The sequence below is a fragment of the Micropterus dolomieu genome, linkage group LG13, assembly GCF_021292245.1.
Source record: "Micropterus dolomieu isolate WLL.071019.BEF.003 ecotype Adirondacks linkage group LG13, ASM2129224v1, whole genome shotgun sequence".
Lineage (NCBI taxonomy): Eukaryota > Metazoa > Chordata > Actinopteri > Centrarchiformes > Centrarchidae > Micropterus > Micropterus dolomieu.
The window spans coordinates 7,488,688-7,514,147 of record NC_060162.1 but is presented as its reverse complement, the minus strand read 5'-3'; the positions used below and the strand labels follow the sequence as shown (position 1 = coordinate 7,514,147).

General features: G+C 41.0%; 1 protein-coding gene and 1 long non-coding RNA gene across 3 annotated transcripts in view; one reads left to right on the top strand and one right to left on the bottom strand.

Annotated features, from left to right (window-relative positions):
• LOC123982147 overlaps positions 1-10,765 on the top strand; it is an 18,251-nt gene extending 7,486 nt beyond the window's left edge. Inside the window, exon 2 of the long non-coding RNA XR_006827913.1 lies at positions 10,588-10,765. This is a non-coding gene — a long non-coding RNA (uncharacterized LOC123982147). The remainder of the gene's footprint in view (positions 1-10,587) is intronic.
• On the bottom strand, positions 5,965-25,296 carry olfm1b (olfactomedin 1b). 2 transcript variants are annotated; one of them, XM_046067554.1, is made up of 6 exons: positions 24,884-25,296; positions 18,222-18,371; positions 17,296-17,451; positions 15,156-15,375; positions 10,571-10,677; positions 5,965-8,118 (listed from the first exon to the last, which is right to left on the bottom strand). In XM_046067554.1, exons 1-6 carry the CDS (start codon positions 24,947-24,949, stop codon positions 7,444-7,446), a joined length of 1,374 nt encoding a protein of 457 aa, XP_045923510.1. In that variant the 5' UTR covers positions 24,950-25,296; the 3' UTR covers positions 5,965-7,443. The 2 variants fall into 2 exon arrangements, with proteins under 2 accessions (XP_045923510.1, XP_045923509.1); XM_046067553.1 differs by lacking the exon at positions 24,884-25,296 and adding an exon at positions 19,799-20,293.
• Between the last annotated feature and the right edge of the window lie 164 nt (positions 25,297-25,460).

The following is a 25,460-nucleotide window of genomic DNA, read 5'->3' as shown; positions in this document are numbered from 1 at the left end:
AAGTACATATGGATGTCCCAATTTCCCTAATGTGCATTTGTACAGATGTATGTAGAGGGATCAGGGGGATTTAGGCTGGAATGTAAAATTGGTTTAGGATTAGTTCATCTGTCAACGCTGATTGATGTTCAGGCATCATCAGATAAGTATACCTGCACTGCTATCTCTGATTTCAGGTTGATTTACTATGCATCATGTATAATAATGTTAGAGTAAGGATTGAAGCTTGTCATGATTTAAAGGCTAATCTGAGATTCATTGCTGTCATTTTTTCAAGATTTATAGATGACATCCATCACGTGACAGACACACAAAATGACACACAACCACAGATACCAAAGAGTTCAATCACTAACATGCGGTCGACTTTCTCCCATAGATCTGGGCCAAGCTGTTTCACTCTACCTCTCTGATTGAATTCACGATTGCTCTGTCACTCTGAATTTGCATTCTTGATGACTGAGGCAGAGACGGCGAGAGATAAAATGTGGAGCTGGCGACCGAGACCAGCAACACGACAGTGTTACAATTCTACGAGAGATTAGACAGATATGTGTTTAAGCTCGTGTTGTAACCTTTAGAGTGTAGGTCAGAAACTGTTCATGTGATTGAGGTGGAAAGGTTGAGCACATAATTATGCGTTGATGGGTGCAATGGGGTAAAATTGCCTGGAGGTATTGATCCAGTTACATGTAAAGCAGTTCTCACTGCTTCTGTCAAGGCTTGCGGTGTCAGGTGAAACAGAGTAATCAGGCTGTGTTGACAGGAGTCCTGCAGAACAGCAGCTGAGTAATGTTGCACACAGCGCTGAATTTGTTTCCAAATTGAAGATATTTGACAATAGCTAGACATTCTATGTGAGCAGGGCCTTATGGTATTAAAGTAATTGTGATATTGACATCTCATGGTGGAGTCACCAGACAGTCACATATCAGGGAAGACACACGGCTGTAATGAGTCTGTCCACAGGTGAGCAATCTGTGAGGCTCCATTTAAAGTCCCTTATCAGAGGCAGGTGGTGATATTAAAGAAATGTGAGTCTCTGTGATAGGCTCTGAAACAAGTGAGGAAGGGAGATTGTTTTTTGTCAGCGCCACTCTTTAATTTCAATCACCCGCATTTTGATTTTGTCACTTGGTTTCATTCCAGGTGAACAGCTGATACTGAATAATTCATTGTTCTGGCGCAGCCTGCCCCCAAATCATCTGGAAGCAGGGATTAGAAATGCCTGTACTGAATCATAAGCCATGAGTCACCACTCGCAGGCTACTCTGGTGGATCACACCTCACCAAAGACTAATTTAAAGTCACTGAAGTCATTGATCCTAATCTCAAGATTTCAGTCACTGCTCACAGATTTTGTTACAAAAGACGCATCTGAATGATCTACTTACATAAGATGTAGATACACTTTTCCTCACTTGCATGCCTAAAAAGAGAAATTACATTTACTAAGACGATAAAGCATCCATTGTTTCGCTGATCGAACTTTGTCAGGCTGGAAAAATCAATGTACAATGGACAATCTTAACACAAACAAGTATTAAGCATAACACCACTTTCTGACCCATGTGGAGACCATATATTATTGAACATCAAGTGACTGGCTAACAAGCTGGAGCTTGTTGCTCTTTGCTTCCCTGTGATGATTGGCCAGTGTCCCTGATGAGAATACTGGCACAACTCAAACATGAACAAGAGTGTGAAATCTCCCGTGTGCACAGATGGCACACATTTTGTCTCCACAGCTTGTTAGTAATGCATACCCACACACTAATACACACGCATGTACAAGTACACATGAACATGCACAAACACATAAGGCTTGACCCTTGGCAAAAGAGCACCAATATTGTCATCACTACATGTGGCCATTTAAGTGTGAAAGCAAGTGTACTGCATGCTTGGTGAAGCACAGTTATGGTTCGTTCCACACGATGAAGAATACGTGACAGCATTCCCATATATGCATAAAAATGTTGCACCCACAAATGCACAAACACACAGAGCCCAAAGCCTTTTGACTGAGGTATAGGATTTGTGGGAAGCATGGGCAGTGCTTTGCTCAGTAGTCCTCAGCAAGCCCACAGGCAGCCAGGGGTTTAAAGGGTCAAAGCAGACTCTTTTCTAGGTCTGGATTAATTAGATTAAAAAAAAAATGTATACAAGAGTAGCTTCTGTCCATGTGCTGAGGATATGAGTGAGTGTAATTTTTTAGACTGTAATTTTTTTATAGACTGCGCTAGTGCTCCTTTATGATCATATATACTTTAAAAGAACTTGCCTTACTTCCTTAAAAAATACATTCATATACAACTTAGTGACATAGTGAGGAAACATTCACTGTGAATTTGACTGTGTGCACTTAACTTATTTCCCTACAAAGAGCTCCTGGCAATTATTAGCATTTTCATGGTTCTGTTGAGGCAACTCAAAGCACTTGGTTAAAACTGCTGTAATAAATAATTTTATATTAACAATAGATCAAATAACTGCTCGTAGGTATAAGGGGCCACTTTTAGTAATGAACCCACAGCTCTATGGGTATTGTGGCATCTTTCAGCTTATTGTTTTGGTTTTCCACAACTTTGTTGTTTTGGTTCAGTCTCACTGCATCAGTCATTTCCAGTTGCAGCAGGGTGCTGTTTTCAGCAACAAATAAATATTATTAATAAATATTAATGTTGCTGTGTGTCTGCTGGATGTGTACATAAGCAACTGTTTGCTAATAAGCGCGTTGTTTCTGCTGCGTCCGAGTGACCAAAAAGTCAGTTAACTGGTTTAAATATTGGAAAACTGATAAATAACAAAGATATTGTGTAACTGAAACCACAATCTTTCCCTAACCAAGTGCTTCAGTAACCTAAGTTTAACAATATGGGGTCGCAAACCCTGGGTTCAGGTGTCTATCTGTGCACTGTATACCCAACAATCTACCCTCACTGCCTCCCTTTGACTTCTGTGAAGTGTAAGAAAATTACGCTTCCTGTGTCAAACTAACCAGTGACTGTAATCCAGACAGCATTTATGTTTCTTCCTAAATGTTTTGGAAAAGCAAACTAGTAAATATGTTTTGCAGGAAACAGGATTGATATCTTATTCTATACGCAGAACGAAACTTTTATTTGGCTTTGGTGTAGTAATGTGGTGTCTATATGTGGTGCACACAGCTGTGTGTGTGTGTGTGTTTACATGCACAAACCCTTCTGAGAACAGTGCATTAAAAAAAGGTAATTAAGGAGACATTTTGTTACAGAGCAGGTGTTTGAATTGCTGACAAGGACACAATTGTAAACGAAACCAGTGCACTGAGAATCACAAAAGGGATCAGAGTTCTTTTTACTTTGCTTTTTTATTGCACCATAATTAAAATGAATAGTCTTTATTGCTGTTGTTTTTCCCTCTCAGTCCTATTCTTTATGGTTCTATTGATTTATTATTGGCTGTTATTCCAACCCACACTGGGCTTGTAATAATTTCAGCTTGGAGATTGCTCCCAGCTACCATGAAAACGTGAGACCTAGGCTTTATTTCTGTTTTGTTCCCCTGCCAGTTTGATGAATCTGAATGGAAAATTTCAGAATGGAACAGTAAAAAAAAAAGTGTGTTTGAGAAACTGTCAGTATATGTCATCTTGCATTAAATTTGAAAGGGCTCACAGTAATTGCTTGAGTGCAGGGCAGGTCCTAGGCCATGGAAATGTTATTACTGCTTTGGTTCTCTTGACAGTTAGGGATTAATCAGGTTTTCATATCTTAAATGAAACTACCATTTGGTGGATTGCCGAACTTAAGGGGGACGCCAAACCAACTGTGTCTGGCACTTGTGGTTTGAAGTGACAGAAATTAAATGAAACTGCACTTTGTATTGGAAATTTGGGATGATTTTAATATTGAAGCATTATTATTGCGATTCTGCAATTTACGGATTGGTCTGGCCTTTTCTTTTAGTGACACTAGCATCTAATTGCAGGTCTTTCAATAACATTCATGTCACAGTCTGGCAAGAAAACACAGGTACTATTTGCAGGCGTGTGTATTCAATCTGCTACATCTCAAAGTGGACAGTTCAATACTAAATACTCAACAATGTTTGGGTGGTGTAGGGATTTGCAGCAGCAAACAGCAACTGCATGAAGGTATCCGTAACACTGAGAAGTGTAAGGTTGTATTTAAACAGGTTATCCAACTGTATAACATAGCAGAATGAGCCACTGATGATGAAGCATGGATGAAGCAGCTGATGCCGATCAATCAGCTAATGCAAGCACAACTTCATTGCTCTGCTTGAATTGATGCTCTGCCTCATAGGTTACCAGGCAAATGTCCTGTCAAGTATATTTATGATCACTGTTTTTGGTGTGTGTCATCATGGTTTTTGAGACACTTCCCCTTTTCCCATTACATAGATTTACATAGATTTGTAGCAACTTCTTGAGTGCAAAAGGAGCTGCACAAATGAATCATTGAGTTGAATATCAATTAGCAGTTTGTGTCAGCTTTAATAGCACTACATAACTCAACAACAAAGAGGCCATAGAGACACTGTCCTGAGAGTCACTTATGGTAAATTATGTAATATGGTGTGGGGAAAAGTCTACAATCCTGACAATGCTCAATCACATTTTGTGCAGCAATGTAAAGTGTAAACTGCAGTGCTATGCAACACTTTTTGCAAGCCTCCTGTTGGCATGTACACACTAGCTTTTTATCACTGATAAGTGGTTTTGTCCTTGGGGGAATTATGCCCCTTACAGCTGGTCCGAGCAAGGTCAAACCTCTCACTGTGTCTGTCCTTTACTCCCAGAAGTGGTGCTGCAGTAACCATGGCATTTAGAGGACAAGGTATGCACAAGGTAATTAGCCTACTCCACCTATTTCAGTCTGCAGTAAACAAGACACTGGTGCAGAAATGAAAAGAGAGAGACAACATGCAAAATGATGAAATGAAATGCAACTGTCAGGTTCACAGGCGTATGTGTGTGTGTTTGGGGAAGGGGGAACTGGGACTAGACAGAGTGCTGTTATGTCTCTTGATGCGCCAATCACTGCTTAAAGATGCAAATAAATTCAGCTCCTGACTGACAGCTCATCGTGTCATATGCTGTGAGACCTTCCGCCGAACATGTTTCTCTCTCTGTGTTTTTTTTTTTCTGTCTGTCTCCCAAATCCTCCCATCTCTAACTATTTCTGGGGAGCAAAGCAGCTTGTGTTGGCCAAGCACTTGGAGTGAAAATAGAAGCAATCATTTATTCATCGATTGAAACATCAGAGGACTAAGAGGCAGTGAGGGAGTGGAGCAACAAAGAGCGGGAAAGATAGACAGGCTGGGCGATAACGGAGGGGAAAAAAAGGGTGGTTGTGGGGGTAAGTGAAATGGAGTGGAGAACAAAGAAGGAGAGAAAATTGTTGAGAGACTTAAAAGTGGACCGTTTTGCCTTAATAAGAAGACATCCCAACATGTCAGGTAATGGAAAAGAAACACAAATAGGGGTTATTCCAGTTAAAACACTGTCATGCAGGAAAATCTGAGTAAAAGAAATGTTTATCAAACCATTAAAACATATTTCATATGTAGTAATCAGTGTCAAATGCTGGGATTATCAAAGTAAATACTGAAAATGTATGTAAACCAAGTGGCAAAGCTAAAGGTTGCTAGCTGATAGACAATACCTAAACTTAGCAACAATGTATATTTCTTATAGATTAAACCTTTCATTTGTTAGAGAAATAATTTCTTCATTCAAAAGGTGTATAGCCTCGCATGTGACAGGGTCTGTAAATGCTATGTTCTCTTTTCCCACAACTCAACAAAAGAACAGTGTCCACTCTGTGCAGTCTAAATGAAGAATAACTCAAAATGCAGGAAATAACACTATTAGTTCCATCTCTATATGAACAATCATGCACTAAGTGTGCCGTCACATGGCAGCTTCTAGCTCTTTTTAAGGCAACAATCCGAGCATCAGATTTCTCCGTTTTATTGACACGAATCATTAACTATCTCATCTCAGATACAACACATGTCCAGCAAAGCGCAAAAAGAGTGAAAAGCTTTTGTCCTCTGCAAGGGTATACATTGAAACTGCATTATCCTTCACTAGCAGTGGGGTGGGGGGAACATGACATAAGACAGGATTATCCTCTAAAAAGAAAACTCCCTGCTACAGGGGCTTGATGTGAATTGAAGATGGGAGGACCAAGTTTCCAGGATACAATACTTGATACATTCTATTTTTTTTTTTTCGTCAGCGAGATGTGAGCTAGATAGATTCCTCCCACGCAGTCCAAATAAACAAATACAGAGAGGCAAAACCGGTGCCAACAGTTACAGTGATACAAGAACTTTTGAAAAATAAAATGATTGCAATTGCAAAGAAATATAAATAAACAAAACAAGAACTAAATACAAAGAAGCAGGGAACAAAAGTGAGTCTCTTTGTAAATCCTAAAATCCCAAAGGTATTCTATCTTGTTCCCCCTTCCACCCTCCTTTTTTTTTTAAATAGTATCATACAGCAAAAGACATTCAGAAGAGCAGACTGGAGTGATAGAAAACACTCATGCAAAGAAAGCCTTTTTGACACATAGTCACTAACACAGGAAAATCATCTCAAACAACAGCGCTGTCAACAGTCAGTGCCTTCAGGTCTTTTAGTGGATGTTGTTATTGTTGTTTGCTGTTTCTCTACAGACTTTTGATTTGCTACTGTACTTGATAAAAACAATATGACAGGCTGCACCCATTAGGCTATCAGGTCTCCTGACTAGGCTGACCTCCCACTTTTCTGTCTGTCCATTGGACCTGGGGATCCAACAGTTTTAATAAACAGTCTTCGTTTCAGGACCCCCATTGACCAAAAGAAAAGTTCAGCTGGGAGCATTTCAGCAGGAGAACCGGAGCCACAGGAATGAGCTTATGTTGATATTCCATTTTATATATATATATATATATAAAAAGGCGTGATGTTATTTTTTTGGCATCTGTTCATATTCTTTTAAATCATATATATTAGTCTACTTTTACAATCATTTTCTATGCGACAAACAATTACAGAGTTTCATTCCAAAATAAAAAACCAACAAAATAATGGCAGCTATTAAAATAAAGACTAGTTAGTCATATTCAGACCTTTTATTTACAAAACAGTTTTCCAACAATCAACTATGATTTTGTGATATTAACTGATAACCCATTTTTTTCTATAACAAATATATTTTGGAATGAAACCCTTCAATTTTAGATTTTTTTTCAGTCTCATGTATATGCACATTCAGTCCACTTCGCATTCACTGTTGATGCAGTCTCTCAGTAAAAGTCATTTGATATTATAAATAGATTGTTCTTTCCATAGAGTCTTTTTCTTTCGCAGATATATTTTTGTATATAGGGATATCTCTACACAGACACTATGTATTTATGTATCTAATCCATTTTCCATGGTTACAGTTCCTCTGAGCGGATAACATGGAATAGTGTGACATTGTAGAGGACCTGGTGGCCATTGTTCCAGGCATAGAGGGCGCGGTCACGTGGGTTGTAGTCCAACATGGAGATATGCGAGTACTTATTCTGGAAGGCAATGTCGATGTACTCATAGGTAGAGGAGTTGGTGGAGTAGGCGTAGTAGACCTTGGTGCCTCCTGAGTAGCCATTGGTGACATAGAGCGTGCCACAGATCATAAAAGACTCGCCAGCACTCCTTTTCGGGTGGTTGGTTGTCCAGCTCTTGATGATCTGCAGCGTGTTGGGGTTCAGCTTGCTGATAACAATATTGCCGGCGTTCTGGTTGGTGGCGTAGACAGCCCACAGGCCTCCCTCGTCCACCATCAGGTCAATGTCGGAATGCCCGCCCCAGGCGTAGTGATACGCGTTATTGAAGCCGGCATAGTCGAGCTGCCGGGACTTGCTGATGGAAGAGGTGCGGAAGTCGAACTTGATGATTACGTGGCTCTGGAATTTGTTGAAGTAGATGGAGCCGTTGTAGACCACCTGACCAGTTCCTGACCATGGGTGCGGCAGCCGGTGGGACGTGAAGTTGTCTGACGCCATAAAGTCTTGCATGGACTTGTACTCCCGCACAAAGCGGTTGTTATGATAACCATCCATGTACCAAACCTAAACATCATGACAAGAGAGAGAAAGAAGAATTAGGATTAAACAAAGCAGAGCTTCAGAGCCAGAAACCCCTACCATGATCATTCGTCATTTTGCGTTGGGTATCAGAATCTTCTATGCAGATCACACACAGAATAAATCAAATCACACCGTCAACATGCATCCCAATTAAGTTAGCACTGAGAATTCCTCCAGGAGCAGACGAAGCTGAGATCCGGCAGCTTCTAATTACAAACAGTCAGGATGACAGCCACAGGGTGGCATGAGCTGGGCCCCGCAGGGATAATGCCCATCATTCTAGTTAAAAGGCCTGTCTCAGCCGCTCCGACCCTGCTTCCTGCTGGCCCCTGCAGTGGTGGGCAGAGAGCTCTTATTCCGGAGCTGCTAGAGGCTCAAACACTTCCTTAGTCTCAGTGGGACTAAGACTAAGGACACCCTTCTCCTACCTGCTTCCATGTGCTACTGTGATTGACTTTAAAAATGATTTATATCAAGGAAGCAGGTCTCCACAGGCCAGGAAAAAACCCCAAGGTAAGGAAACCAAGAGATAAAAAGAAATGGAGGAGACCTGTCTTCTCCCGTCAATTACACTCATTCTTCTTAGTCTGCCCTTTGATAACGCAGAACATCTTTCATGTGTTCTGTTCAAAACGTATTAGTTTCTACAAAAAAGTAGCCTTTACAGTATGCTAAATATAATATTAGTCAGCAGTAAGCTTCGCCCTTCCTGCTGAGTATCTTTTAAAATATACACTTACCTGTGTTATCATGACAATTAGCCTTTAGGAAACTGCAAATTTACACAAACTATGGTGCCCTATGCTGCTAGTTGTTCTTAAACTTTTTATCCCTTTTTCCCATCTGATATTGAGTTCTGTCTCTTATTAATGTGTCTCATAAAGCCAGTGCACAAAGAGCATGTGTCTTTATTTCCAGCTCCCTCGCTTCCTTGTCTGCTGGGCATTTTCCCGTTAAAACCACATACATTTATCCCTGGCATTTCTTTTTAATGTGTTTTGGTAATGAAAGTAGACAAATTTATTGAGCCAACAGAAGCATCGCTCAGATGCATTCAGCTGATATTCTTTTTTAAATTTCACAATGAGAGTTGATCTTCACCTGCAAGGTCAACTCTTACTTTAGAATTAGGAAAACTATTTGTGTTGCAGATCTTCAGGTACCTGTCTCTTGTAAAATGAAGCACGGGGAAAGTGTGCATTAGCAAAGGTTTACAGCCACTGTGAGAGTATCCATTGTCTCCTCCAATGTGTGCATGTGAAATATTGTGAGGCTGCAACTAAAGATTATTTTCAATAACAATTAATCTGCCAATAATTACAATTTCCTAAACCCAAGATGATATATTCAACTTGCTTGTGTTGTTTGACCAACAATTTAAAACCAATTGATATTCAAATTGTGTTCATACTGTAGAAGACTTAGAAAAGCAGAAAATATTTACATTGGAAAAGTTGAAACCAGTGTTTTTTGCTTAAAAAGTAAATCAAAATTGTTTTGTTTTTTTAAATGTGTGGCTAGGCCAGGGGGGGAAAATTATATATATTTTTGTTTTGCTATTGCAATTTTCAACATGACAATTTTTATATCACAAATTTTGATTTGAACTATAATCAAAGTGTGTAAAACAATGCTGAAAGAATGTACAGTGTGTGTGTGTGCATATGTTTTTTTTTCATGTCTTGATTAGACCATGCACCAGCAGGGTCAAATTACAAGATGGAAAGCAAAGCCAAACATGCAGGATGACAAAACCCCAAATACTCTAGCTGTCTGCTGTTATTTTGGCTTTTCAAAATTTTAAAGTAGAAAAAGAAAGAAGATAAAATTCTGAATCAAGCTTTGTGGACTTAATGTACAATATAATTAAAAATATCAACTGAATGTTCTTTGCATCATATATAAAAAGTAATCACATAAAATACTTTAATCTGAATATTACAGTATTGCACAACCTAGAGGATCCTAAAACATGTGGGCACCTTAAAGCTGGGCCACTTGGAGCAACATTGACAAAAATCACTTCACAAAGTTGATATGGCAAACCAAAACAATGAACTGAAAGACGGTAAAATACCTAAGGTTAAGTTGATTTAATCTGATTATTTTCAATATACTTACTTTGAGAAATGATTTTCATTGAGCAAAAGAAAACAAACCTAAAATGTTAAATGCTGTCTAAACACAATCACTCATACAAGAACTTTGCCTGAATGAAGCAAAACACTCAAATTGGCAAAATTATGATTAAAACTGAGAGGTGTACAGTAAGTACAGTGTAGGTAAACTAAGAAGATACAACTCTGAGCAAGAACGCGATGCCAGCATGAGAATTTGTGCTATACGGACACATTTTGGTTTGATAGAGAGTCGTACATTCACTATCGTATTAGGAAATTCCCATCCATACTATGTGCAGCGGTACTGTACATACCCGTGTATCTCCTTCAGGTGCCAGAGGGTCAGTCATCCAGGAGCCGAACCTGGATCCAGACGTCTTGATGGTGATGGGATCACTGATACCTGTCAGTTTGCCACATGCTGCAAGGGAAGAAGAGAGATGGGAACATCTAGAGCAACACCCACCCACCAGACTTATTCCAGATCTATTAAAAGGGATTCACTTTCATTTACTTTAAATCCAAATGTGTTTGCCTGAAGGATGAGGGAGTTGATGTCCAGCTTGTTACAGCTCTGCCTTTCTCTTTGTGTGATGTTCTGTGCAAAAGGTGCTTATTATTCAATTCACACATGCTAATGCCTGTTTTACTCTCTCTGTGTGGATGTGTGAGAAAGTGAGAGGAAAAGGGAATAGGAAATGGGGAGCCTCTGTGTGTTATGCTCCAGCGTGCTACTCGTAGGCTGCTGTAGTGTTAATTAGTGTTGATTGAGGTGTTAATGGGAATTTGACATAACTAACCCTGGTCTCTGTGGCCCTGGTAACTGAGAGCTGGTCAGACTAACGTGCCCTTTCTAATGAGCGAAGTTACAAATGAGAGACATGATTTTACCAAGTAACAATACTTCTCAACACCAGTGCAGCACATTTATTCATTTAGACAAAGGCCGTTTTTCGACAAAGGTCGATTTGAAGAGTTAACTTTATCTCATGAATGTAATGAGTCATTCTGATATGCTAATTTAAAGAGCGGGACTGTGACAATGGCTCATTTTATGTTTTCATTAACATCTTTCTCTCTGAAGCTATTACAATCATCATCCCTTTTTTCTTTTTAACCCCTTTCATCTCTCTTGCTCTTCACTGTTGGAATGTCATTTTACATCATACGATCCAGATTTGATTTGATTTTCCTCTGGTAGTCTCATTCAGTTATCTGGCTGACTCCATGGTCTCATGTGGTCAAATTTTGTTCACTTATATAATGAAAATTATGGCTTTGCATATGCGTTTGAGTGCTTGTGGATCTCTGTGCGAAACATATGTCGTGCCTGCGAGTACGCGTGGGGATCACACCTCCGCGGCAGCTGAGAGACAAACACATGGTCACATGAGCAACATCTACTATTTCCAGTGGGGGTTGAGTCCCTTATGTAAGCCACAGTGGGATTAGAGACCGCAGTAATACATTGACCATTGATTTATTTATTTATTTTTATCTACTCAGGCCTCTATTTCGATGACACTACTATTGCAGGCTGCTGGGGAGCCCGCTGATGGATCTGTATTCTGGAGATGCACACAAGGTCTAATCCCCTTTTGGCCTGAATTTGCCAAGGCCGAAGCAGAGGGCAGAGCAAATGGAAAACCTAATGGGAACTGGAGCTGATATAACAAAAACACCATCAGCCTTTATCCCGAAATGTGAGGATTTAGATATAGAATGAACACTCAATTCCTGAGAAGGAGGACTATTTGTTTATAAAATATCGTATTTATTTATTTAAACGTGGGCTTTTTTATTTGTAGTTTTGGCTATAGGTTTCTATAGTAATGATAACTCTGTAAGTAATTGGTGAGATTTGGGAATGCTGCAATGTTGTCATGACAAGGCCAAAGTCCGACAGGGCAAGAATGACGAGTGGTCATATAATCAGACAGCTTGTGAGCGCACCTGAAATATCGATGGTAGAGCTGCAACTAACAATATTTTAATTTTTCAAATCAGATTTATCAATCAATTAATCCTCTGATTATTTTCATGATTAATCAATTTATAGTTTTGCCCATAAAATTGTTTATAATCCTGTTACAATTTCCCACAGCCCAAGGTGGTGTCTTCAAATTACTTCTTTTGTGTGACAGTCCAAACCCGAAGATATTCAGTTTACTCTTAACTCTGACAAGGAAAAGCATCAAGACCTCACATCTGAGAAGCTGGGATTGGCAAATGTTATTTTTGCTTACATTTTTTATTTAATTATCGAAATAGTTGCCAATTCATTTTCTGACGTTCTAATTGTTGCCTTTGTTTGTCATTGCAACTTCGGCAAGTATGATTGAACAATCTGTTAATTGTGGTGGATGTTTACAACTGACAGTTTGTGCAGTAATTTTACCATTAGCCTTCCTTTCCTCCTCCATTTAAGCTTTCCCAACATGCAGTTTTGGTTAAAGGCCCTGAAAACATATTCAGCTTCTTACTAGGAATGATGGGGTCCTAAACAAACACTGTTTAATTTAGAACAGTTTTGGTTAATTCACATGAGAGATTTCTGTATTTCTTTGTACTCTTCTCACTGTTTTGACATTGATGGGGCTTAGTTAGAAAAAGGTGATATCATACTTCTTTGCACCAATCAGACTTTAGCTACATTTGAATTAGACTCTAATGGCTGTTGGCAGGCTCTTTGGACATCATACCCACACAGTGATGCATAAATACCTACAGTTGTTTCTTGAACTTAGCTTCGTTAGTCATTAATAATTCATGTTATAGAAAAATATTTAAAATTTGAAAGCAAGTTTTCAATGGACTTTTTTAACGTATCTAATTATTTTTAGTGACGAGTCCCTGTTCCCAGATTACAGCAATTAACAGAAAGAAACAACAAAAAATTATATTAAAATAGTAATAAATGAAACTCTTTAACAAAGATGAGGGAGAAGGAAAATTAAAGTAAATAGATAGGTTGAGCTTTCTATAGTAAAGAGACAAATTCATCCTGTGGCAAGTGAGCCATGCTATAATGTTGCCTATAAGAATGCCTTATAATTCTCTACAGAGGAAATAAAAGGTGAGAACAACAGTTGCAGAGCAGGGAGCTGATGGGTTTATGTGCTGGTATGACTTTTCTACTCCATTCATCAGTACGGGTGAAGGGGCTGGATTTGCCTGAAGCTCTCTGTGCCTCCACATTGCTAGGGCATGACACAGGGTGATTTATTTATTTGATTATTGCCCAGCAAGCTGGCATGTTCCCTTGATCGATGGCCATTGTGTCCCAGCAGCCGCTGAGCTGTTAGTCTCTCCGGCACAAAATAGCTTGAAGGACAGCTCTGCGGGGACGCTAGTTACTCTCTTTCACTTTTCCGGCTTGCCTTCACTTTATCACTCTTTCTCCTTCCCCCTTAACACCGTCTATCAATTTCTCTATTCCTCAATACTCAAATTTATCCTGCCCTCTCGATTTTTCTCTTTTTCCCTCCTGTTGTTGATCTGCTGATGCAAATTTGTCTAGTGACCTTCGCAAGTTTAATCTCAATAACGGGAGTGTACTGGAGTGTATTTGTGTGCACTATGCATGAGTGCCTCTGCAATCGTGTGAAGATGAAAGGAGTTAGCCACCCTCTGTTCTGCCTGAGCCAGTCCCTCGCTGGGTGACCTCGCCTTTATCTCGTCTGATGTCACACACATACACACACACACACACACACACACTGGAGTAACTCCTGCAGTTCCCTGCTCTCCTATCTTTGGCAGCCTGACCACAGATGTGAGCAGCGGCATGTGCATGGAACTGAGAGTGAAAGCATGGACAAGACTGAAAAAAAAATTGGAAATGTGTATGGATAGATAAAGAGAAATAATGACAGAGGAAGTAACTGGGAAGCTGAGATCAGGTGTTTTACTCTATATATTCAATTTAAATACAATCACTTTGTCTTGATTAGCTTTCCAAAAAGAACAGTAGGCATTGTAACCAATGGTTTTCCAGTTTCTTGCTGTCTTCTTGCCCTGTGAATAAGTTCAAACGGGGACACAATATACCCGTGATATACGGCATGTAAGTGTCTCTGCTCTTGTAATATATCTTAGTCACTGTAATGTGGGTGTGCATCTATTAGCACTGTGGGCTGTGACAGAGGTGTGAAGAGACTGAGACTAGCTAAAAGCAAAGATAAGACTGTGATGGGAACTTGCAAACTGAGAACGCTATCAGTATCTCTCTTCCTCCTTTGACTCGTGTGTGATTGTGTGTGTACCTGCGGAACCATGTAAAACACCTCATGCTTAATGACATATTTAAACATCCCATCTATTTCATGACAAGAAGTCAGTTTTGAGGGACGCTACTATAGACTCATGCAGAACTTGATTTCGATAAATAATTATTCCATAAAATTTCATGAAATAGTGAAAAAAGTCTTTCACTATTCTAGATTGAATCGATTTTATAAATATTGTCAATTTTCTGTCAATTGACCAACGATTTCAGCACTAGTGCCTTGTTTTTTTCCCCAGGAGATAAAAGTACAGAAGATATAGAAGTTACCAGGATGTAACTCCAGTTCTGTGTGTGCATGCGTAGCCCTGTAATGGACTTTTTGGTTTACCTTGAACATGTTAGAGTATACCAATAGCAAAGTCAGATAGAGGGTGAGCACGTTTGAAATACAACCATATAGTGTAAATTACGAGTGTGTTATAAGACTGTGTAATAAGCATTTGAGTGGTGGAGTATCGCAGCCACACATAATGTTCCTGTGATGTTCTGAATCATGTGAATATGCCTGAGGATCTCTTTCTGGTCAGTTACAACATACTGGACGTCAGTGGGGGTGTTTGTGCATGCACGTGTTTGAAGCAAAGTGTGTGCCAACAACTTTCTGTGCCTACCTAATTTTTGCATGCATGCTCGGAGTCTCTCCTCAAGATTTGACACTCTGTTGTGGAGCTCCTCGTAGTCATAGGCCCCCATCTCCTCCTGAAGTTCGTTTAGAACTGACGTCAGATTCTGGACCTCCTCCTTAAACTGCAATACCAATTTGGCATCGGCTTTGTACTCCTCCAACACTGGTATCAACGGTCTAAGCTCCTCCATTTTCGCTTTTATTGCCTGAAAGGATTAGAATAAGCTCGGTTGAGTGTCATGCGCGACAAAAGGAGACTGTCCATAAAAGGAAAAAAAAAAAAAACACCTGTCTGAACCTGGCTACTCTGACTCTATCCTGCCTCTTCACTGACATGAGGACCCCCTGTTTGTGTCCATGTTTAGTGTTTGTGTGTGAACAGCTGTGTTTTGTCTGTGCAGGTGTGTGTCTGAGCAAACAAACCCGGAAAATATTCTCCACCCGCTGGACGAGCAGAACAGGTGGCTCCGTCCCGGCAGTGACCAGCCGTTAAAAAGCAAGCCCTCGGTACACCGACAACAATTGGGAAAGCTCTTTATTGGTCATCATCGTTTAAAATGCAACATCGTATTAAGGGTTACATGCTTTTACATGTCACACACAACAAAGTGTCTCGAATTTTACGTCTATAGTTTAACGTATAGATTTGTTGAGTAACCAAATATGCATAGACAAAAGCCAAAGGAAAATAAAAAAGGAATAACAGCAATTAAGAAGAATAAGAATAAGAAGAATAAGAATAAATGTATTTACGTTTGAAAAAAGCTTTTAGATGGAAAACTTTGACAGCAATAACATGCAGGAAGAGATCAGTGGTAGGTTGGTTTGGGAGAGGGGTGGGGTTTCTTAGTCTTAATGGTGCTAAAGATAAATTAACGTTTTGACGCCCAAATGCTCTCAGTACTGTGGCCCAGTTCAGTGGAATCTGGATTTGACCTGCCTCTTCTTCCCTGTGGCTCTCTTTACATGTCTTAAAGTTAGCCCTGCAAGCAAGAAAATGACAAACTGTTGACACGGGCTAGAGCTTGCTAACCTTGCTAACAGACACACAAACAAACGCACACACACTTAGTATATTCACTTCAGACGTGTTACAGAAAAATGGCACACATGCGCTGAATGTGGCATTGGATGCATGAGGTTTTTGAGCATGCATAGGCGAGGGGATCACACAGATGTAGAGGTGCGTGTGAGATGATACAACTGCTGAAACTGCTCTTTAAGTGCTAAAGGTAAGAACACAGGAAACAATGCATTTGTGTGTGTAACTGCAAAAAGGGCTAGGTTTTTGTTGCCTTCTGAACTGTGTTCGTATCACAGAGTAGCAAAAACTTTGAGGTAGGTAAAGGTGGCATCGAATGTCTTGTCACATTCAAAATCTTGTGTACTTTGTGTATGTGTGTATTTGTTCCTTGAAAGTTCTTAATACTCTGTTTATGTTTAGATAACATTAGCATTTGAGAACTTGGAGAGCTGAAAGTCGAGTAATCAGTCAATCGACAGCAAAATAATTTTCAACTATTTAGAAAATTGGTTAATGGTTTATGTAATTTTTCATTGAAAAATGCCCCAAATTCCTCAATTCCAGCTTCTTAATTGTGAAGATTTATTGCTTTTCTCTGTCTTGGACTGTTGGTTGGATAAATCAACCAATTTGTTGACGTCACCTTAAGAAAATATGATATTATGGTATTTTTCACTATTTCCTGACAAGTAATCAATGAACTGTGACAGCACTAGTTGCAAAACATTTCAAATGATCTAATTAGCTCTTTGTGATTTTTATTGGAGAGTAAACCCTTTAAGAAAAAAAGGGTTTAGTGTCCCATGTGCATGTTAATTAAATCTCCTCCTTTTGAATGCATTCACATAGTTTTATAAAGTCAATTGGTGTGAAATGTGGATATTAAGTCGTGCAGCTGAGTTGATGTATCCAATTATTTAACCTATTTGATGCATGCATTATGAATTTCTTGGTATGTGGAATGGGGGTTTAGGCAATTCTGACATATCTCCACAGTGGGAACACACAAACACAAAATGGATAAGGCTGTGTGGAATGGGCTACAAAGCAGCTATGACGGAATGACGGTTGGCAGTAAATGGCTGGAGATCTGGCTTTGTACCTTGTATTGCTTGGCAATGTTCTGCTTGTGGTTCTCCTCCACCTGCTTGAACTTAGTCTCCAGACCACGGAGCTGGACCTCCATCTTCTCCACGTACTGCAGGTCCCTCTGGGTTCGCTGGTCCAGCACCTGGATAGACTGGGTCATGTTCTGGACCTGCGGTGCCATGTGGACACATTGGACTGATTAATGAATTAAATCTCTATTTACAACGCTCTAATTAGAGCAGTGTGCATGAGAAAGCGCAACAGACTTTCAATATGTTGTTTTGGCTTGGCTTTCTTCTTGCAATGATTCACAAACTCTGACATCAGGCCAACTAGTCAGGGGCCTCAGACACATGGTGGAAGTGTAGAATACATACTGTTAAGACATTTGGTTTCTCCAAAACTGTTGTGGTCCAGAAACTCCAGAAACATGACACATTTTTTATTTATTCAGGAGTGATCTGTAGCTGTCTGTATTTTCTAGCAGCTTACGTGACTCACTGAGCTACTCTGCATTATTTGTGGATTTTCTCCATCTTTGGATAAAAATTATTTTCCATAAACATGATTAAATGCTCCTTTTGTGTAAATGGGGTCGACTTAGTTTTCAGTCTATGGGCATTGAGACGGGTTGCGTCATTAGATGTGTTGCTTTAGATGTGTGCTGTACAATAAAAACTCACACAGAGTGAGTGTACAGCTGCCTCCCATGATGCCTGTTAGGTTTCCAGGGAGCTCATTAGAGCATGATTCCTATACTTGTCCAACGGGCAGAGAGGTGACTGGAAAACCACAAACACGGATAAGCGTATGTGTGTGTGTGCGCAGGTCTTTGTGTGTGAAGTACTGTTGGTAAAAGGAGTAAAGGCGGTTAGTATGGTTATTGCAAGACTTTGATAGCTAGGGTCATGTGTTGCTGAGGAGGTCAGCGGTAATTACCTTTTCTAACAGCTGCCTCAGTTGTTTGGTGCGGGCATCCCGTGAACACATGGACTGCTGCGGCGCCACCACAGTGCAGACACACCTTCCCTCACTATCCTGGGCTGAGCTGTACACCTGCCACGATTCCTCTGGGTTTGCTGGCAACACCTAAAGACAAAGCAGTGGATAAATGAAAAAAGGGGGCAGGTGAACAGCGATGCGGGAGGAGAGGGGGGCAAGGAAAAATCTGACAAAAATAGAAAAAAAACTTAAGGGGGATACTTTAACACAAAACAGATAATTTTGTTATTTGTTTGTTTGTCAATGAAATGAGAAAGGAGGACACTTTGCTGCTGGTTGTCCATCAAGTGTATTAAGTGCCAGTTTTACACCACAAACCATCAGACTCCATCCGCTTTGCACCATCATACAGTGTAGTTTAAAGCCACACAAAGGGAAGATGCAGCCAATCAAGACAGCTGAAGCTACTCCCACGATTCGCTAGGTTGGGTGTGTGAAAGCCTGGAGTGCATAGTGTGACGTGTATGATGTCAGAAAGAGGTTTTTTTTTGTTGTTTTTTTTCTGAGAGAGAAAACTCCAGTTACAAACCTGATTAGATATTACTGAGAAAGTGACTTTGAAAAACAGATATTCATCAACGTATCAGCGATAAAAATCACTGCTGATTCATTCAATTAGTGAGGAGTGACTTCACAAAATCCAAAAGGAGCAATCGCAGCGATTGTCAGTCAGTTGCACTGCTCTCTGCCAAAGGATGTGCTGACCAGACAAAGAAATCACTATCAAGCACCTGCTTTGATATCTCAGTGTTCCTCTGTACTGCTCAGACTGCTACACTGGTCACTGGCAAAAATGATCAAATAAAATCCCAAAAGCAATGTAAAAATGCTTGCATCTTTTCAAAACCATGAAAGAAAAACAGCACATTTAAGAGGACAACTGAGTAAATCTGCTGGCTGCATCCACTGCTTTAACTATTTATTTATTTATTTATTTGCCTTCAACACCCATTGTATAAAATTTCTGTGCAAACACTTGAGGAGCGCTCATTGTTATCCTGGCACAGAAACGGCTCAGAATCTGCCAGGAGCCTGACAGAGAAACAAAGAAACGCTTCATCTTGACTCTATAACAGTATCTTGGCTTTGAACGCCTCTCTCATTCACACACTGAAAGGAAGAATGAGGACTCCCGCTGTTTCAGACGGAAACAATAAGTCTGCTTTGAAATGTATCATGTCAGTCCCCTAATTTTCCACTACGAATCTTCTATTTTTATCAGTTGGAGGGGTGCAACCTTTAACTTTCCACTTAGTGCGGGCTACTCATATCGACAGGAGCGGGAGCTCAGTGTCAGCTGGAGCAACATCAAACGCAGGAGGAAGATATTTATGATGCCACTGCAAGTCTTTTTTTTTTTTACTTTTGCGTGCGCCTGGCAAGCGCGTCACGTCAATTATGAACCGAACGCACCAAAACGAATTGTGATTTGCTTGCAACAGTCGACATTCATTCAGAGGGGGGTATGGAAAAGCCAACCAGCCTCAAAAAACAAGCTAAACTTGCGCACTTACTCCTGTGCTCCGGTCTGGGTACCCTCCCTGTGCCGCCGTGAGCTTGGTAGTATTGAGCCCCACCAGAGAGGGGAGGGTCTGCGACATCCAGTTGGTGATCATCGCCATGGTGCTGAGCACGACGCCGATCTTCAGCAAAGGCACCGACATCTTTGCACTCTGCTTGGACTTTATTTAAGCCGTCTTCATTCTACGGATTCCGGTGAGAAACAAGGGAGGCGAATCATGATGCCCAGAGAAGCTTGCTGTTTCACCCGGGACTCCGGCTCGGCTGGTCTTTTTTTGGACATCTCCAACGAAGCACTGGCGGCGAACAAGTCGGACGCGATACGGCAGGGTCGAGACAGAGATAAAACTGCAACACTTGATCCAGTGGAAGATAAAGACAGAGACAGTCGAGAGCAGCCGCTGGAAACGTCCTCTGGATAGCTCCTCTTTCTGCGTTGTCCCGCGCACTGCTGCCTCTCCGGCTCACAGTTACTATTTCGTTCACGCCCGACGGTCCGCCTCCTGCCTTGGTGCGCTCTGTGATTAAGTGCCACTGACTACACACATCGGCTGCTCCGAGTGGATGAGAGGAGGAAGGAGGAGGTACTACGGATCTATCTATAACGCCAGACGCAATGATGTCAGCCAGGTTGGGGTCCGTTCATGGTAATATCTGGGATTGCGCCTGATTCGCCCATAGCTGCCACTGGCTGTCCCCAGGGGGAATGACAATGAGCAGTGCGGCTGAAGTCGGCCGACACTGACGCTGAGGGATTATGTATAGCGGACAGTGACATTTCTTTCTCCACTGCCCCGAAAGGACAGGGGGCACACTGTTTGGCGAACCTCCTCGGACCCTGCATGGTAATGCTGGCCTTCATTTAAACTATAACAACCACTGCAGTGAGAGACTGCACAGCTCACATGTCAAAACGAACGCACAATGTTGCATGTCAATGACAGCGGGGCGGTAGGACACAGGGTGTGCTTAATTGATAGGTAACTGGATGGCTTGGACTCAGATGGAGGACGAGCTTTCAATTCGTGTGACTCTGGCGCCATCGTGTAGCTGATTTTGGCGTTGCTGAAATCAAAAGGGAGGGGCTTTTAAAAATGCAAGGAAGCAACACAATATATATAGGCTATATATTTTAATCTAAAAACGATGCTCAGTGTTAAAAAAGACAACTCGTCGATGTGTATTGACTTTACATTAGGCTATATAAATGCCATAATTAAGAACACTCAACCTGTTATGGGTTGCATTAGTAAATGCAGTTAATTGTGCTTATTTTTGTTTAGAATTACATCTCTCAGAAATGACAAATAATTTATTGGTCCAGAGCCTAAGTCATCAACAGGCCATCAGCCTATGGGCTAAACTACAATGCTGCATTATACATGAAGTCTTCAGAATAGCAAGAGTGGCTCTGTGTCCACAGCTATTTCTGTCAGCTCTATAATGCATTTTCTTGGTAAACTGAAAGATAGAAGTGAGCACTCACTGCACCTCTGCCTCCCCCCTCCCCCCTAAACCCTCTCTCTTGTGTCTCTTATCTCTCCCACTTCTTTATGACCTTTGAGGTGAGAGCTCAAAGTGGTGATGGCTCCGCAGAATCCAAAGTATCAGCAGGGGTCAGCGCACCACTGTGCATTGTTGTTCAGGGTCCAGTCTAGTATGGTGCAGGTCCGTACAGCACAGAAGCCTCTAATGTCATACTGCCATACTTCAAACGGATACAGATAGTTTTCTAAGCTTCACAGATGTGGCTCCAATTTGGTTTCAGTAGAGGTGAAACACATAGATCAAAAGTTTAGGTGCTACCACTAATAAAACACCTCAGAATTTAACACATCAGGAGGAATGCCACAGGTGGGCTGATAAAATTTTTCCAAGTGGTCCAATGAAAAAAAATCTATTGGTCATCAAACAGTCAGACTGTTTATCAAGAGTAATTTATAGAAAGATTTATAAATTAACACCAGAATCTTTCAGTAGTATTGCACAACATTACAACACTTATTGCGGAAGGATTGCTTTATAATGGTGTAATAAGATCTCAAATATACAAACATGATAAAAGCAACCCTTGCACTATCATCAGTTATGCAGCTGATCAAAATATATAGTAATTTGTATGAGAATTGAGAATTATGAGAATTACAAGAATGTAGTGTTGTACTGTATACTGTAACTGTACCTTCCAAGTTATTTTCACATTACAATATAGGGCAGAAATCATGATTTAGAGTATGTGGGTGGTGTCCTGTAGGGAAAAACAAGCTAGTGCATCTTAAAACATAATATATAATTATAATAAAGGAAAAAAATACAACAAACAGCAGCCTCAGAAATTACCAACAAACATGAAAAATTTTACATTAAGGCTTCATAAAAGTAGTATTTCTGACTGGGCTATTGCATTACATAGCGAACAGGTGTTTAGATTGTATTTATACAGTAGGAGAACCACATCGACACACTCAATAACCTATGTAATACATGTTCATAAAGTAGCGAAAAATCCCATTTCCAGCCTGCAAGTGAACTACAAAATGCACCATATCTCCACCTACTCCTCTTCTGCTGGTGCTCTCTCTCTCGCTCTCTCTCTCTCTCTCTCTCTCTCTCTCTCTCCCCCCTTTGCTTCATCGCTCAACCAACCATACTGAATAATAAATAGCTTCAACCCCAGCTGCCAATCACACCACGCATATTGAAATTCAGCTCAACTCCATCTCAGTTTCTCACATAAAACTGGATAGATTTTTTTTTTGTTTGTTTCATACATTAAAAAGCCCTAACGGTTTCAAAATGTTCCCCCTGCTGGAGCCCTTATAGTTTAAGTGTGAGCAGATGTCTTTGCAAAGTAGATTTAGTTGTTTCATGTGAATTACCAGATTGGCTCTATATTTTTAATGTCATTTTACATTAATTAAAAAAAATACATTCTTAATTGTGCATGCAAGCAAATCTAAAACCATAACACGTGCAGGTGTTTTACAGGAATTCTTTGCATGGCTGTTTGCAGGATGAGCTATGGTATGTAGGTTGCATTGTGTCAAAGAGGCGGCTATATAGGCTGCTTACTATTCTTCTCTGTGTGAACATCAAGCAGAAGCCAAATCCTTCAGCGGAGGGGATGGAGGTGAACAAATGGGGGCGGAATTGAAGAGGAGAGTGTGCTACTAATCAGGTGTCTCCCTGATCCCTCGGCCAGATGTTAAGAAAAGAGTCGCAGCTACCCCACACTGTCTGAAACTTGGTCAGACTTCTAAAGCAAGGCGCTTAATGTGGTCATTAAGAGAGCGTCATTGTTCAGCATCAAAGGTCGAGGCCTAACTGCCTGGATGGCTTTTTCTTCTCATGAGTAACCTGGCAATAAAAAGCTCTCGATATTTCTGTCTATATACACCTCTCACTTTTTTTATCTGTCTTCAAACAGATGAGATGTGGAGAGGCCTAGCCTTCCTACAGTGAAATGTATTGTAGGTTTGTAGAGCAGGGGCTGTATAAATAGAGCCTGTCAGTGTATCTTATGTTTCTGTTCTCCTGGAAGGGAGCGGACAGGCAAGGCTGTGGACTGCTATTGACTTACCTTCAAACAGATGACACACACACACACTCTCTCAGGCCATCAGAGACAGAGTGTCACTGTAACGCAGGCCCTGACCTGCGGCGTGCAGGACCCGAACCGACTGTCATGAAACCTGAAGTGAAACACGCTTCCTCCCTCCTCTGACTGATGGCTTCCATCAGTCAGTGCAAATGGCCCGATTGTCCGATTGTGTCAGCAGTTTTGTGCACTCTGCTGCTGCACTGCATGTCCAGTTCAGATTATAGACTGCCCATTTGATTCTTATACGTGGGAGATTAAATCGCACTAGCAATAAGTGTTTGTAAGGTCATAGCTTTGATGAAATTACAAATCAAATTCCACATGAATGTCAAAACCAAGCTGTTGCTCTATGAATAAAAAAATGTTCCGCTCACAGCACACAGACATTTCTCATAAATTTGAGGAAATCAATTGGTGGCACATTTCTGCCAAAGCAATATTACATCAATATTGTTCTAACACATTGGTTGTCAGGGCCAGCAGGGTCTACAGCGACCTGCACAGCAACACGTTTTATTGAGTTTGTCACTCAGAGAGTATTACAGATACACTGGGAACAGAGATTAATGTATTGATAGTACCTCAGTGGCACATTTGATTTTTTTTTTTTGTCTCCAATTACCAACCACAATTGGATTCAAACAACAGTGAAGGCCATGAAATATGTCTCTCTGTTCAAGCAAGGACAATTAAATCATCAAATGTTTCAGTCCAGTGGTGGCAGGGCCTGGCAATAAATAAATCCACTCCCTCACTTTCTTTCCTACAGTGATACTGTTTGTGTGAATTTGTCAAGGCAGCAGCTTAATGCACCAGAAACTATTGTATTGTACTGCAAATGGTCTTTTAGGGAGCAGGAAGTAATTACAAGTTCCAGTAAAGAAGCACAGAGATGCATTTTATTGAGCAGTTATTTTGTTTACTACTCCTGAGCTGGGTGGCTTTACATTGTTGGACTAAATGCCCCCCCCCCACACACACACACACACCTCACATAGGCAACAGTAAGTCAGACTGTGGTCATTGAGCATGCTCAAAACGCCTCCTTTGAGACACTGCATTTGATTGTGAAGCCGTGATTTAAGAGCAGAGACCTATCATTCAACAATGGCCTCTTTAGCTACAGGCTACACATTGTGGGCTATTAGAATAGCTTTGCAGTTGATTAATCTGACCATTTGCTGATGAGGAAAATGACAGATCATCATCAGTCATCATCAATACACCCCCCTTATATCTGGCACGTTTGTCAGCCCCGGTGGTGGAGAAACTGAACAGGGCTCTGCTGGATCTATCCGCGCCCGTCAAGCACAATGTATTCACATCATGTAATCCCACCCGTTAATCTGTTTAAACGGGGTAGAGGGCTAATTCACCGGGGCTCTTTATACGAGGTATAAGGGGGTAATCTCTCGGCTGATCTGGAGCCAATTAAGCTTTTAATACAGGAAGCGGAAAATGGCGTTAAAAAACCTACTTGGGTGAGTTCTGTGCCCATGAAGATGAGGAGAATCAGAGTCAGGAGCTTGCTCGCAGGCTGCATCTCTTGCCTCCGGTGTGTGTGGACCAGCGGTCTCACATGCAGATCGAGTCCCTTTGCGTCCCCCCGCACAGCAGTCCTTTCCTCCCGGCTCTCTTTTGCGTTGCAACTCGCTCGATTCTTTTTTCTTTTTTTTCTTTTTTTTAATTATTATTGTTATAATTATTGTATCCCTCAGCAACCCAGTAGCAGAAAGCGAAAGATCAGTTTCACGGAATCGTCTCTGTACATAGCCTCATTTCATATCGGTGCCTCTCCGCTCGGTCTTCAGTGGACGCACTTATTTATCGCTGCGACGGACTGTGGTGAACATTGGCCTAAGGACGCGCAAACACTGTCGTATACACGGCTATAAACCTTCTCTCTGATATTGCCAAAAGTTTACCTCCCCGCCTGAAGCTGCCGTATAAGCTCTCGATGAAAAAATGAGAATGACGGCGCTGTACATGGTGCTGAAAACGGAAGTTGCATCGCCGAGAGAGGGAGATTTAAATTGGCAAGCATACAGGAGTAA